The 14527-nt window shown below is 39.0% G+C and overlaps 1 protein-coding gene across 4 annotated transcripts in view; it reads left to right on the forward strand.

Annotated features, from left to right (window-relative positions):
* Window positions 1-14527, forward strand: part of EML5 (EMAP like 5) — a 152548-nt gene that overhangs the window by 99213 nt on the left and 38808 nt on the right. For all 4 annotated transcript variants that reach the window (XM_068965460.1, XM_068965459.1, XM_068965457.1 and 1 more), the window contains exons 22-27: window positions 5529-5681; window positions 6384-6515; window positions 8852-8940; window positions 9725-9901; window positions 12335-12536; window positions 13247-13373. In XM_068965460.1, the coding sequence (XP_068821561.1) occupies window positions 5529-5681; window positions 6384-6515; window positions 8852-8940; window positions 9725-9901; window positions 12335-12536; window positions 13247-13373 (880 nt within the window). The remainder of the gene's footprint in view (window positions 1-5528; window positions 5682-6383; window positions 6516-8851; window positions 8941-9724; window positions 9902-12334; window positions 12537-13246; window positions 13374-14527) is intronic.

A 14527-nucleotide genomic window follows, 5' to 3' on the forward strand; every position in this document is an offset into this window, starting at 1 on the left:
CCTTGCAGTCCAAGGGACTCTAAAGAGTTTTCTCCAACACCACAGTTGAAAAGCATCAATTCTTCGGCGCTCAGCCTCCTTCACAGTCCAACTCTCACATCCATACATGACCACTGGAAAAACCATAGCCTTGACTAGATGGACCTTTGTTGCCAAAGTAATGTCTCTGCTTTTGAATTTGCTATCCAGGTTGGTCATAACTTTCCTTCCAAGGAGTAAGGGTCTTTTAATTTTATGGCTGCAGTCACCATCTGCAGTGATGTTGGAGCCCCCCAAAACAAAGTCAGACACTGTTTCCACTGTTTCCCCATCTATTTCCCATGAAGTGATGGGACCAGATGCCATGATCTTCGTTTTCTGAATGTTGAGCTTTAAGGCAACTTTTTCACTCTCCTCTTTCAGTTTCATCAAGACTAACGTACCATGTAGGAACATCTGAAAATCTGGCTCAGTGTTTTTCTTCTTCGCTCAGTTGGTCATAAGGAACCCCTGTTGAGGCCATAAGTACAGACTGAGAGAGAGGAGAGACACTGCAGTAGGCTTTATTGCTGAAGGATTCTGAGCCCCTTGATCATACAAATTACTTCTAACTTCCAGATCTTGCCAAGCCTGGTCTTTTCTATTCTGTGTCTAGTTGATGAAAGATCGCTATTCTGCACACCCAGTCAGTAACTTGCCTGGTCATGTCATTTTCAGTTCATGAAAGGAAGCTCAGGACACAGTTACCTGATATCCCATAGTTAGGCATTTACTTGCTGTCTAGTGAGACCTGGTAGCAATCCAGAAGCTGTGTCTCAAAAAGAAAATAGTTACCTGCAAAGGAGGACATGGAATTTCTCCCATCTGAAGTTGGTTCCTTTGGGACCTTTCCAGAGGCGCTGCAGACACTTTGAAGGTCATTAAATCTGCTTAAGATCAGCTTGCCTTTTCTAATCCTGGCCCCCACTGGAAGCTTATAGGCGACCTGATACACAGGTGGCGCAGCTCACTCAAATGTGCTGTGTGCTGCCTCCCGAAAGGCCTCCCAAGCGTTTTGCTCCTTGTGTTTGGGGTAGGCGATGGGAGGTGTAGCAGTTTGTCTTCCACGGTGGAGGGAATGGCTTGACACGCTCCAAGATCATTGGATCCCCAGAAACATCACTGAGGTGACAGGGTTCCTATATCTTTGTGGAAATTATCTGCCACTCTCCTAATTCACTTGTGTCCTGCTAAGACATCTAAAGTACTTGTTGCTTCCTGCTCCCCAGATCCGTTCAGCATAATGTCATCAATGTAGTGGACCACTGAGATGTTTTATGGAGTGTCAAGATGATAAGGATCTCTGTGGACTCTATTATGGCAAAGAACAGGAGAGTTGAAATAGCCCTGAGGCAAAGATTTGAAGGTGTCCACAGATGCAAGCCAGGTAAAAGCAAACTGCTTCTAGTGGGCTTTACAATTGGTATGGAGATAAAAGGGCATATTGGCCAGGGCAGTAGCTGCTTGTAAAATGCTAGGGACTGTGTTCATTTGTTCTAGTAAAGATCTGGAAGAGTAGCTTCAGTTGAAATCATCTCCTGATTAAATTTATTATCCAGAGTTATTAGCTAAATCCATCTTACTTCAGCACAGGCCAAACAAGCAATGACAGTATGATAGGAATTATTATTCCGGCACATTTCATGTTCTAGGTAATATCACTGATTGCGGTTCTCAGGCTTGCGGTTTTGTTTCCGTTTATTGTCTTAGTAGACAGAGGAATTTCCACGGGTTTTCATTTAGTTCTTCCTTACCCCTTGGGTCCGCAGAGCCAGCGTAGAGCATTCTACAAGTGGCCAAGTGTATCTGTTCCCCTTCAGGAATTGGATGGGGTCCACTGTGATTTGGAATTGGACTTGGAATCCATCTATCGCGTGATCACCTTGAGGCCCCACTTTTACTGCTTGTACACCAGCAGCCTTTTCTGCTCTTGAGAAGTAGTGTCACTGTGGAGCCCATGTCTAGTAATTCCTAGAAGCTTGGGTCTTTCCTTCTCTTCAGTTCACAGTCACTCTACTAAGTGGCCACAGAACCTTGGAGGAAGGTTTATGTTACACACCTACATACCTGTGACCGTGCCTCATAGTTCTTCCTCACTGGGACTTGGCCTTCCCTTCAGTGAAGGGGCTCTGAGTATATGAATTTGCCTAGGTCTGAAAAGTTGCTGGGAGTCTGACTCTCCACTGTGATGGTTTAAGTCGGGGGTTTCGGCCACCAGGTCTGGAGTTTTTCCTATTATGTAGATCAAACACTAATCTAGTAACTTATTTATTTCATTCCTGGAGACCCTGTGATTAATTAACCACCAACAGAAATCTCCGCAAGCCAAAATATTGTGATTAGTAGTACATCCCTCCTGCCCTTTTTGGTGAAAGAACATACCTTGTTTTTGTTGATTAAGCACTGCTGCTTGGCGTCTGCTTCTCCCGGAGTATCTTTTTCATCAGGGAGCCTGTGGTGACATTTCCACTTCCTGACCTCTAGGCGGGGGACATAGAGCTTTCCAGTGATGCAGATGCTGCCCTTAATGACTGTATCTCTCAGTGCTTTCGTGAAGGGACTAGTTTCTGGACTTCTTCAGCGGACCTGTGACTGGTGGGAGGGTATGCAGGTTGCCTGTGAGATCTTCCCCAGTATCCTTCCCTCCCTGGGGTTCTGGACTCCTTCCTCTGTGTCAGAGGTGAGCCCATGCATCCGGTCCAGCCCACTTCCTGAGCTTGTAAATCAGGCGTTATCAGAACACAGCCATGCCCGTTTCTTCATGTGTTGTCTCGGGGTGCGCCGTTGCACTGCAGTAGCAGAGTTCAGTAGTTGTGACGGAGCTGATGTGGTCTGCAGAGCTGAAAATATTTATTCTCTGGTCCTTTAAGAAGTTTGCCAACCTTTGCCTTAGAGCATGCTGAGATTTGATCCAAGTTAGGGGTCTAGTGACAGCAAAGGAATGATGGTGATGGTTTTTCAGGAGGTTAAACGTCCTCTGCAAGCACCTATTTCAAAAGGTGAGTCTTCCAGGAGAGGAAGCTCTCTGCACCAGCCAGTGAAACTCCAAACAGCTTAGAAGATCAAGACTCAGTTTTGTCGAAGTCCAGCCAGGAGCTCCCAGTCCACGGTGAAGAGTTCTTTTCCCAATCAGTGCTCTCATTTCACGCAAGAAAACTTGGCAAGTCTGTGAATTCAATTAACATTGTAAATTTCTTTTTGTATCAGCCCCGTCAGAAATTCATTTAGGTTTGTCATGGAAGCTTTCTCTACTCAGACCATGACTCACGCTGAGAGTTTAAAGGACCTGGGCTTGTTATTCCATTCTGTTAACTCTGCGCGCATTCAGTGTAATCTTCTGTACAGTGCAGAGCTCGTGGCCATCATCATTGTTGTCATGGTGAAGGGCAGCAGCTTCTTGGACTCCCCAGGCACTTAACTGCAGTGGATACTTCAGTCAGCCACAGGGCACAGCTTAGTTCGTTGCTATGCCAGTGCACACCCTGGATGGCTCGCATCCCATTTCCCATTGGCAGGGACCCAGCACTACGCTGAAGCCCAAAGCCATGACTGAACCAATTCCACAAATCTTATCTTTAACAATATGCCTCCTTTGACCACTTTAGTACTGTTCTGTATCAATCACAGACAGAAACCACCCCAGTAATTTGAACAGGGAAGTTTTAATATGGAGTGTTAGCTAATGAAAGGTGATTTAACTACTGAAAGTTGTAAAAGAGGATTCTAAGAGGAAGTGGCAGCTGCTTTCTGCAGCTAGTGGACGGTGATCAAGGAATAAACTTAAAGGGTGGACCCTCCCCTCTTCCCCTGGGGCGGAGATTCAGATCTCTTTGGAAAAGGTACAGGTGCCTCAGGAACATACTGCCTGCCAATAGAAAGAAACTTGCCCGTGGGCTGATCAAGGTCTTCTGCTATGAAGGCAGAGAAACCCCACTACCCCCAGCTCCTGTCCCCTCCTTAATCCTCTGGTTACAGCATGTCAGAAGGAAGAAAAGGGTCTCCCTTCTTCTTCGGCCTTCCCTCCAGCACCCTCTGCCAGCAAAGGAAAGACATCTGTAGGCTCCAGCCCCAGCCATCAGTGTGTGCAAGCCCAGTCGCTTCAGCTGTCTCCGTGACCCCATGGGCCGTAGGCCACCAACCTACTCTTGTCCACGGGGTTCTCCAGGGAAGAATGATGGCGGGGAGCGGGGGGGGAGGGGGGTTGCCGTGCTTTCTCCTCCAGGGGAGCTTCCCAACCCAGGGATCGAACCCATATCTCCTCTGTTTCCTACATTGCAGGCAGATTGTTTACCCACTGAGCGACCTGGGAAGCCCCCAGTAGTCAGAGAGCAGGAAGAATAAGGGCAGATTTGGAGTTGAGAGGCAGTAAATGAGTAACAGCCCTTCTCCAGTCTCACGGCTGTAACTGCCACCTCCTTTACGTATGATACATCTCTGCCCTATATTCTCCCTTGAGCTCCAGAGAGGTATTAATATAACAAAATGCCTCCTTGTCTTCATTTGAATTTTTCACAGGCATTCTTAAGGGCACAAAACCAAACATTCACACCTCCCCTAGTGTTTCCTGTCTCAGCAAATAACATCATCATTCAAACAAAAGACATAGCCTCTACTTTTTTCTCTTTTTTTCCTGCTTTACTCCCAGTTGGTCAAGGTCCTGCCATCTCTTTCTTCAAAAGGTATACAAATCCTACCATTTTCCACTTCTTCCACTGCTGCTGCTCTGCTTCAGGTCACCATCATCTCTGGACTCTTAAATATCAGAAATCACATCCTAGATTTCTAATGTATGCTTGATAAAAGTGACTGCTTATTCTCAATTCATTCTATAACTTTTAATTCTGTAACAGCTGTTCCTTATCTGTCCCATTCCAGAGTTTATGCAAGACTTCAAAAGCCTTAGGGATATGAGTATGCCTGCTACATCCTTCGCTGTTGGGTTAAGCCCATTTTTTGTGTTTGCCAGTTCAGCATTAACCCTTATTTTTTTAATTAATAATATTCATATTATGATTTCTTCATATATAGTTTTGAAATGTGTATAAATCTTCCTGGCTTAAACTAATAATTGCCTATTGTCAGGTTTTTAAAATTTGAAATAATTTTTATAAAGATGACCTTATTTCTTAAATGTCTTATTTGTTGGATAGAAACTGCAAAGGTAGCAAACTCCCCTAACAGAAACAACAAAATTTCTACATATATTATATCATTGGCTTTTTATGTTAGTTAAAATCGCTCACCCTTTTCATCAGCTTAGTTTCTTTCAAGGTCACTATCAGTACTCACTTTTCCTACATTCAGAAAAGGAATGGTTTGTCTTAATTAATGCTTGGAATTCTGTACCATTGTTCTCAATAAAAAAACTTCATTATCTGCGTCTTTATTTCTAATATTGATTTGAAGCTATAATAAACATAGGACTCCTCCTCTGTGAAATCAAAGTTTTCTTAAGCATATACTTTTTTTAATAGAGGAAAATCCCGATACATACTTTCTTTGTTTTTTAGGTGGGAGGTGTTGCTGTTTTTCTCCTGATGGTAAAGCTTTAGCTGTAGGTCTCAATGATGGAAGTTTCTTAATGGCGAATGCAGATACTCTAGAAGATCTTGTATCTTTTCACCACAGAAAAGATGTTATTTCAGATATTCGATTTTCGCCAGGTAAGATCTCATTGAAATCATATTTGATTATTAATTTGAGTATGACAATGAATATATCACTGTGTGAATTTTTATTTACTGTTATTTTATCTCAGACTTTTAGTTTTTACTAGAAGAGGCAGTATAGTGAGAGGGGAAAGCCCTGTATTTAGATCAGTGGCAAAATACCTGGCTTAGGGCCAGCTCTGTCACTGAAGTTGCTGTGTGACTTGGGCCAAGGCATTTCTTTGAGCTTCCTTTTCCTCATTTGTAACATAAGAGGGATTAGATAACTGTTTTCATTATATTCCTAATGCTTTTGAAATTACATTAATTTTGCTTTATCAGTTTCCATGTATTCATTACTAATGACAAAACCTACTATAGAATTGCTAATGTTAAGGCAAAATTTATTTATGTTAGCTTATGTATATTTTTTCCTAAATTTAAAGTTTTGTTCAATGCAAAGAATATCAAAATTACTTTGTGTATAATTTTTGACATTTTCTTTCCATCACACTACCTCACTACATTAAAATTTTATTTCATTGTTTAATTATACATGAAAAATATTACCATTAATTGCTTGGCTCATCTGTCTTTTTATAACATGCAAAACACCTAAAGTTCCTCCAAAAAAATTAAGAAAATTAACTCTAGTTGTACAGTATAAAAAATATTTCTAACTGCAGAAAATTTCAAGCAAATATGTTTCTATTATAGGTTCTGGGAAATATCTTGCTGTAGCATCGCATGATAGCTTTATAGATATATACAATGTCACGAGCAGTAAACGAGTGGGAATATGCAAAGGCGCTACCAGTTACATAACCCATGTTGATTGGGATATTAGAGGTAAGAATCTCAGTACCTTACTATTTGATACAGTTTCATTTGATTTAGTACAGCTGCTTTAAAGAGACAAATAATCAGACAGATGAATTCAAAAGCACTGTGAAAAACAAACATTATTCTCAAAATGATTTTCACTACTTTATTTCATATCTAAAGATGAATGCTGGGAGTTTAGACTTTTCAATGCCTTGTCTAATATAATTCACATGATAGTACAGTAAGTGATAGATTCTTTTTTTTTTTTTTAAATCTTTAATTCTTACATGTGTTCCCAAACATGAACCCCCCCTCCCACCTCCCTCCCCATAACATCTCTGTGGGTCATCCCCATGCACCAGCCCCAAGCATGCTGTATCCTGCGTCAGACATAGACTGGCGATTCAATTCTTACATGATAGTATACATGATAGAATGCATTTGTAAAGTAATTTAAATATTATTCTTTTTTAGTCATTTGTCCTAGTTTTTGCCAGATAAGTTTGATATAAACGGTCACTGAAATTTTAGAAAATAGTTCTGTTAATTAGGGTTTTCTTGAGAGCAGTGTTTGACCTTTTTCTTTGTGTTTTGGCTGTGCTCTGCAGCTTGTGGGCTCTCAGTTCCCTGATCAGGGACTCAACCCAGGCCACAGCCATGAAAGCCCGGAGTCCCAGCCCCTAGAGCACTAGGGAATTCCTAATGTTAATGTAATTTTCCCAGCATTCAATAAAATACATTCCCTAACATTGTCATATTTGTTTAACATACAGGATTTAATTAATATCTTTGTTTTTTAGCAGAATGTGTGGCATATGTCAGTGTTAATAATTTGGATAAAGGTTAATTTTTTTTTTTTTATAAAGGTTACTATTTTAAATGCTCCATTTTGAGGGGTTGTTGTTTCAGATAGTCACCTCTGTAAATATGGTATTGTAAATTAGTTTTTCCAAATACCGTTAAAATATATATTTTAAAAGTTCAGTTCAGTCACTCAGTCGTGTCCGACTCTGCGACCCCATGAACCACAGCACACCAGGCCTCCCTGTCCATCATCAACTCCTGGAGTCCACTCGAACCCATGTCCATTGAGTCAGTGATGCCATCCAACCATCTCATCCTCTGTTGTCCCCTTCTCCTCCTGCCCTCAATCTTTCCCAGCATCAGGGTCTTTTCAAATGAGTCAGCTCTTCGCATCAGGTGGCCAAAGTATTGGAATTTCAGCTTCAGCATCAGTCCTTCCAATGAATATTCAGGACTGATTTCCTTAAGGATGGATAGGTTGGATCTCCTTGCAGTCCAAGGGACTCTCAAGAGTCTTCTCTAACACCACAATTCAAAAGCATCAATTCTTCGATGCTCAGCTTTCTTTATAGTCCAGCTCTCAACAGCCTTGACTAGATGGACCTTTGTTGACAAAGTAATGTCTCTGCTTTTCAATATGCTATCTAGGTTGATCATAACTTTCCTTCCAAGGAGTAAGCATCTTTTAATTTCATGGCTGCAATCACCATCTGCAGTCATTTTGGAGCCCAAAAAAATGTCAGCCACTGTTTCCACTGTTTCCCCATCTATTTGTCATGAAGTGATGGGACCGGATGCGATGATCTTCGTTTTCTGAACGTTGAGCTTTAAGCCAACTTTTTCACTCTCCTCTTTTACTTTCATCAAGAGGCTCTTTAGTTCTTCTTCACTTTCTGCCATAAGGGTGGTGTCATCTGCATATCTGAGGTTATTGATATTTTTCCTGGCAATCTTGATTCCAGCTTGTGCTTCCTCCAGCCCAGTGTTTCTCATAATGTACTCTACATATAAGTTAAATAAGCAGGATGACAATATACAGCCTTGACGTACTCCTTTTCCTGTTTTAAAAGATACTTCAAATTTTATTTGTAGGATTTTTATATGCATAATGACAGAAATAGCTTATTCACACACACGTGCATGCTCACGCTGTTGTGTCAGACTTTTTGCAACCCCATGGACTGCAGCCTACCAGGCGCCACTGTCTGTGGGATTTTCCAGGCAAGAATACTGGAGTGGGTTGCCACTTCCTCCTCCAGGGGATCTTCCCCACCCAGGGACTGAACCCATATCTCTTTACGTCTCCTGCATTGGCAGGCAGATTGTTTACTGCTGAGCCACCTGGGAAGCACACACACACACACACACACACACACACACACAAATTAAGCCATTTAGGAATTTAATTACTTTATTATATATTTATTACTTTATTATGGTTGACTGCAAAGGAAAATGGTTTTATGTTAAGGCTAAATTTTTCCCAAAAAAGTTAAACATCATACTGTGTATGTATTTATATTTTATATATGTGTATATTTTTTAATTTTTTTAAGGAAAGCTTTTACAGGTCAACACTGGTGCTAAAGAACAATTATTCTTTGAAGCTCCCAGAGGGAAAAAACAAACCATTCCCAGTGGAGAGGTAGGAAGATAGTAGTGCTTGTAATGTTGATATGACTAATAGTGGTTAGAAGGCAGAGGCCTGTCTGGGTGCAGGAATATATGCTCTGTTAAGAAAAGGAATAAATTGCTTACTTGTATGGCTAGCTCTTCTCTAATTGCTTTCCTTAAAAGACAAGAAGCATGCAGCATGTGAAAGACATGCCATCTAAGATTGGATTCCTGCATCTCTGTCAGATCTTTTGGAACCCATGTACCTAAGATTCTTATTGGCAAATTTCTATTTAAGGAAAAAAAGAAAAAAAATGTGTGTGGTTTTGTGACTGACATTATTAGCAAAACTTTTTGACATGGCCAAGGAAGAGAAACTAAATTTAATTTGAAAGTGGCTTAGTAAGGAGAGGGATTGTAAGTCAAATTCTTAATTTCCAATAATGATTAATTAGAAAACATGCTTATAAAGTACTAGTAGAAATTTAGACATGAAATGAAAGACTCCGTTTCTGATATGCTAAGAGCAGAAAAAGTCCTATTTATTAATATTGTCACTGTATGCTCAGCATCTAGAACACATAGTGAATAAATAATCTTGAATGATGTTACGTTAAAATTTTTCTGCAGGAACTAGTGGACTTGGCAAGCTACTAAACCAGAGCAACTAATAATTTGTTTCACTGTTTTTATGAAACTTTTAATTTTACTTGTGAGATCTATAATTAATTACAAAGAAGAATATTCAGTTGTTTGTTGTTAATGTTGTAGAGTGAGAGATTATAAACTTAGAGCAGTCTTTTTCTATATTTTAGGCAGAAAAAATTGGCTGGGCATCATGGACAAGTGTGCTTGGTTTATGCTGCGAGGGGATTTGGCCAGTAACTGGAGAAGTCACGGACGTAACTGCCTCTTCCCTCACCAGTGACAGAACACTCCTAGCTACTGGGGATGATTTGGGATTTGTGAAGTTATTTAGATATCCTGCTAAAGTATGTGTTTTTCTTTAATTCTCCTAATGACCATAACTATAAAAATGGTTAAGGTAATGCCCTTTCATAGCATTTCACTGTTGTAATATGAATATCACATATGGAATACATGATGTTGTAATATGAAAGGTTCATAATTTACTTCCTGTTCTTGACATCATGTATATAGCTTTTATCTAGAAGTAGTATTATAATTTATGATCCCATATCTTAAGTTATATATTATATTGTATGGTTTCTGAGTATTAAGTAGTATAAATATTCCTTTTAGAAGAATCATTCTTTTAGTCCTAATATTAAATAATTTTAGTATTCTTTTGATAAAATATATATCATTAACACTAAATACAAACTCTTGATATTTACAACTTTAACATTTAAAATGTTCCGTTTAAATATACTGCTACTGCTACTGCTAAGTCACTTCAGTTGTGTCCAACTCTGTGCAACCCCATAGACGGCAGCCCACCAGGCTCCCCGGTCCCTGGGATTCTCCAGGCAAGAACACTGGAGTGGGTTGCCATTTCCTTCTCCAACGCATGAAAGTGAAAAGTGAAAGTGAAGTCAGTCGCTCAGTCATGTCCGACTCTTCGCGACCCCATGGACTGCAGCCCACCAGGCTCCTCTGCCCTCAGGAGAGACAAGAGCACTAGAGTGGGTGCCACTGGCTTCGCCACTGATTAAATATAAAGCACTATAAATTATAATACCTCTAAAATCAAAGTAAACAACGTTGGTTTAATGTGATGAATAATGCTATTTTTATAAAACCAAACTGTAGAGATTCTTTCAAATGTACATGGCCACATTAACTGTGTGCTGTGTGATGACTAAATCCTTTTACTGCTTTCTTCTGTTCAAACTCCTAGAGAAGGAAATGGCAACCCACTCCAGTATTCTTGCCTGGAGAATCCCATGGACGGAGGAGCTTGGTGGGCTACAGTCCACAGGTTGCAAAGAGTCGGACACAACTGAGCGACTTCACTTTCTGTTCAAACTACTGGGAAACATTAGGCTTTCACTTAGCACAAAAATAAAATTCATGAAATCAAGTATAGATACATATTTACTTGTCACAAATTCAGATGAATGTTATAATCTAGCACCAACATGAACATAAATATAAGTATGAAATATGGCACTGAAATCATGATATTCAGTGCATGATGGTCTTAATTAATTTATTTCAACATTGAAATGAAACCAGAAGTTTTAAGAATTCCCGTAGAGAACTCAGGTACCCAAGAAAATATTTCACGAGTCCTTGTTTTAGATATACTGAAGTTGTAGTACCTTATTTAATAAGAATGTGCTCCCATAAAACATTTGTTAGTAAAAATCTTCACTCTCCGTATACTAGATGGTACAGAAGCCCTAAGAATATGTTCTAGAATGTTGGTCCACAGATTTCTTCTTCTCCTTACTGTAGCAAGAACCACAAAATCGTAGGAAACTATCTTCTTCTGGTGTTTTCATGACAGATTTCTCTTCGATTTCAGCTGATTTTATTGATTCCTCGTTTCCAGAGAATCCACTGATTTAACTATTATTTACTATGTTTTGTTTCCCTGGAGAAGGAAATTGCAACCCACTCCAGTATACTTGCCTGGCAGGCCACGGTCCATGGGGTTGCAAAGTCGGACACAACTGAGCAATTGAACGTGTTTATTTAAGACATTTCTTATTTTAACACCCTTGAAAAGATATCCCTATAAAACCTGCTTATGACATGTTGATCTGAAATTTACCTATGTAATCCAGTAATGCTAGTGTTCTAGATTTAAAAGTTACCAGTATCTTGGATTTTTCCTTATATTTAAAAGAAAAATACATTACTGTGTGTAACATCTGCTTATAATCAAAAACACTAATGAATTACAATGAAAGATATTTACATGGATATATACTGAAATGTTTGCTAATTACTTTTTTTTAATATGCCAGTGCTGTATGTACATAGGCATTCGTATCCTGATTTTCCCAGTTATTGTTTCTTTCCAACAATAATATGTGTGCATAGCCATTGTTTTTTTAAAAGATATCCACCATAATTAACTATTACTATATTGAATATTTATGGTATTTAAAATGTTTCACTGCTGTAAGTCAGTACTATGGCAAATGTTTTTTGTGTAGATAAGGTCTCCTTAGCATATACTCTTAAAAAGGGATGGTGAGACAAAGGTCAGCATTTTCATACTTTTCAAAGTAAAATACCAAGTTGATTTCCAAAAGAGTTACGCCCACAGTACTGGCAGTGCGCAAAGCTACTAGTCTATCCTGTCCTCACTAAGTTATTTTCTCTCTTTTTTTAAAACAAAGTGCCTTTGCAATGATTAATTTCCAATCAGAGATTAAGAAAGAAGTTCAAAATTATAGAAACTTTTCAAGTAATAAAATTTCTCAGAAATTTGAATTTTTTTCAATTTTTAGGGAAAATTTGGAAAGTTTAAGAAGTACGTGGCCCATAGTACACATGTCACAAATGTTCGCTGGACTTACGATGACAGCATGTTGGTCACCTTAGGAGGCGCAGATATGTCTTTAATGGTTTGGACAAATGAAACAGAGGGCTATCGAGAAAAAAGACCTTGTGATAGCGAAGAATCTGATATAGATTCTGAAGAAGATGGGGGTATGTCATTTTAAGATATTTTAACAAAAACATAGAAAAAATTTAGCACAACTGATTTAAACTGTGGAAGTTTAATAAGTAATAATAATGCTTGAATAATTATCATTTCAGTCTTTTTGGTCTGTTTACCACCAGAATTTTTTTTGTGACTCTAAAAATAACAGGTTGGCATATACTGATGACTTATTTTTCATTTAGCAATGTGTGATAATCATACTTTAAAGAAGTACTATTAAAATAAAATTATAGTATTGAACCTCATACTTTAAAATAATTTTGTTTTTTTCCTATTATACTAGTAATACCCACTCATTGTAGAAAAGTTAGAAAGTACATTTTGCAATAAAAAAATGAACACAGCATCTATAATTTGAATACTCAGAGAGGTAACTTCTGTTAACATTTGGGATGTTACCCATAGGGGTATGTGTATTTATATACATTATCTTTTTTTTTTTTTAAACAAAAATGGCATCATATTGAGGTGGGGTTTTTTTTTGAAGCTTGCTATTATCACTTAATCAGAATTCTTTATCACTGAATATTCTTCTACATCATTTTTACTGGCTGTTTGTTATTTCATAATTTGACTATAACACGATGTATTTAACTTATTTCATATTGTTTAACATCCTTGTATCCTATTTTTAAGATCATAATTGAGATCCTCAGCTGTAACATAGAGAATAATTCTTATATTTTGATGTTAGGCTATGACAGTGATGTCACAAGGGAGAATGAAATCAGTTACACCATCAGAGCCTTATCAACAAATATTCGCCCAATGTTTGGAATCAAGCCTCATTTGCAACAAAAAGAACCCTCAACTGATGAGAGGTAACAGTCAAATTTAAAACTAGATGAAGAAAAAGATACCAGTATTAGAAATTGAATTGATTGTTTAACTGAATTAATTTTTTGCAGAAAGTAAGTAGCGGTGGTACTCTTCCATTTTACAGTCCCCACCTTCACTTAGAAACCATGTTTGTCCTTAAATACTTTTTGGTAATGACGCTGTCCTTTGCAAGTAGCTTAGGGAATGATGCTATATATAAAATCTGTATGATTAAAGGAATCTTACTTGTTAACTTTTATAAATATATGTGATAGGGTTTCAAGAAATAATACAAACTGAACCTAGTATGTTTTAGGAAGCACATGAACCAAAGAGATGCTTAAGTTTTGAAAAGGCCCTTTTATCCATGTGCATTTGATCAAGGATAGAAAGTCATTATTTTAATTTTTTTCCAAAAAGGCAAGTTGAAGTATAGCTTGTCTCTGGGAATTATTGGTCTTTGTCAAGAATCAGCAAATCAAAATAAGGCTATGTGCACTGCAGTCTATGAGGAAAGAGAACTTCATTTAACAAATATCTTAGTGTAATGACAGATCAAGAGAAAAATTGTGAGCCTGATGTTTTTAAAATCATTAGAGAAGATAGAAAACAGTGAAGAGGCTTGTGGATCAGTGAACCACATAGAGTCACTTAAAAGGTGGGAGACGCGATGGTCTGTTTGGTGGTGTGAGTTGTATCTGACTCTCTGTGACCCCATGGACTGTAGCCCACCAGGCTCCTCTGTCCGTGGGATTCTCCAGGCAAGATTACTGCAGTGAGTTGCCATTTCCTTCTCCAAGGGATCTTCCCGACCAGGGACTGAACCCTGGTCTCCTGCACTGCAGGTGGACTCTACCCACTGAGCTATGAGCGAAGCCATAAGGGCATGAGAAGGGGCAGAGTATTAAAGCAGAGGCTTGTTTCTTCTAATGCCGAACATACCATGATCTAAATACTTGCACGGTATTCAAGGTTGAGGTGACTTGACTCTGACTTTGAAGACAGTTCAAAGGGCATGGTTTTTGGAATAAGATCCCAGGTGATGCCAATGGTAAAGAACCCACCTGCCAATGCAGGCAGACACAGGTTCGGTCCCCGGGTCAGGAAGATTGCCTGGAGGAAGGCATGGCAACCCACTCCGGTATTCTGGCCTGGA

Source organism: Capricornis sumatraensis, chromosome 2 (assembly GCF_032405125.1).
Source record: "Capricornis sumatraensis isolate serow.1 chromosome 2, serow.2, whole genome shotgun sequence".
In the NCBI taxonomy this organism is placed as follows: domain Eukaryota; kingdom Metazoa; phylum Chordata; class Mammalia; order Artiodactyla; family Bovidae; genus Capricornis; species Capricornis sumatraensis.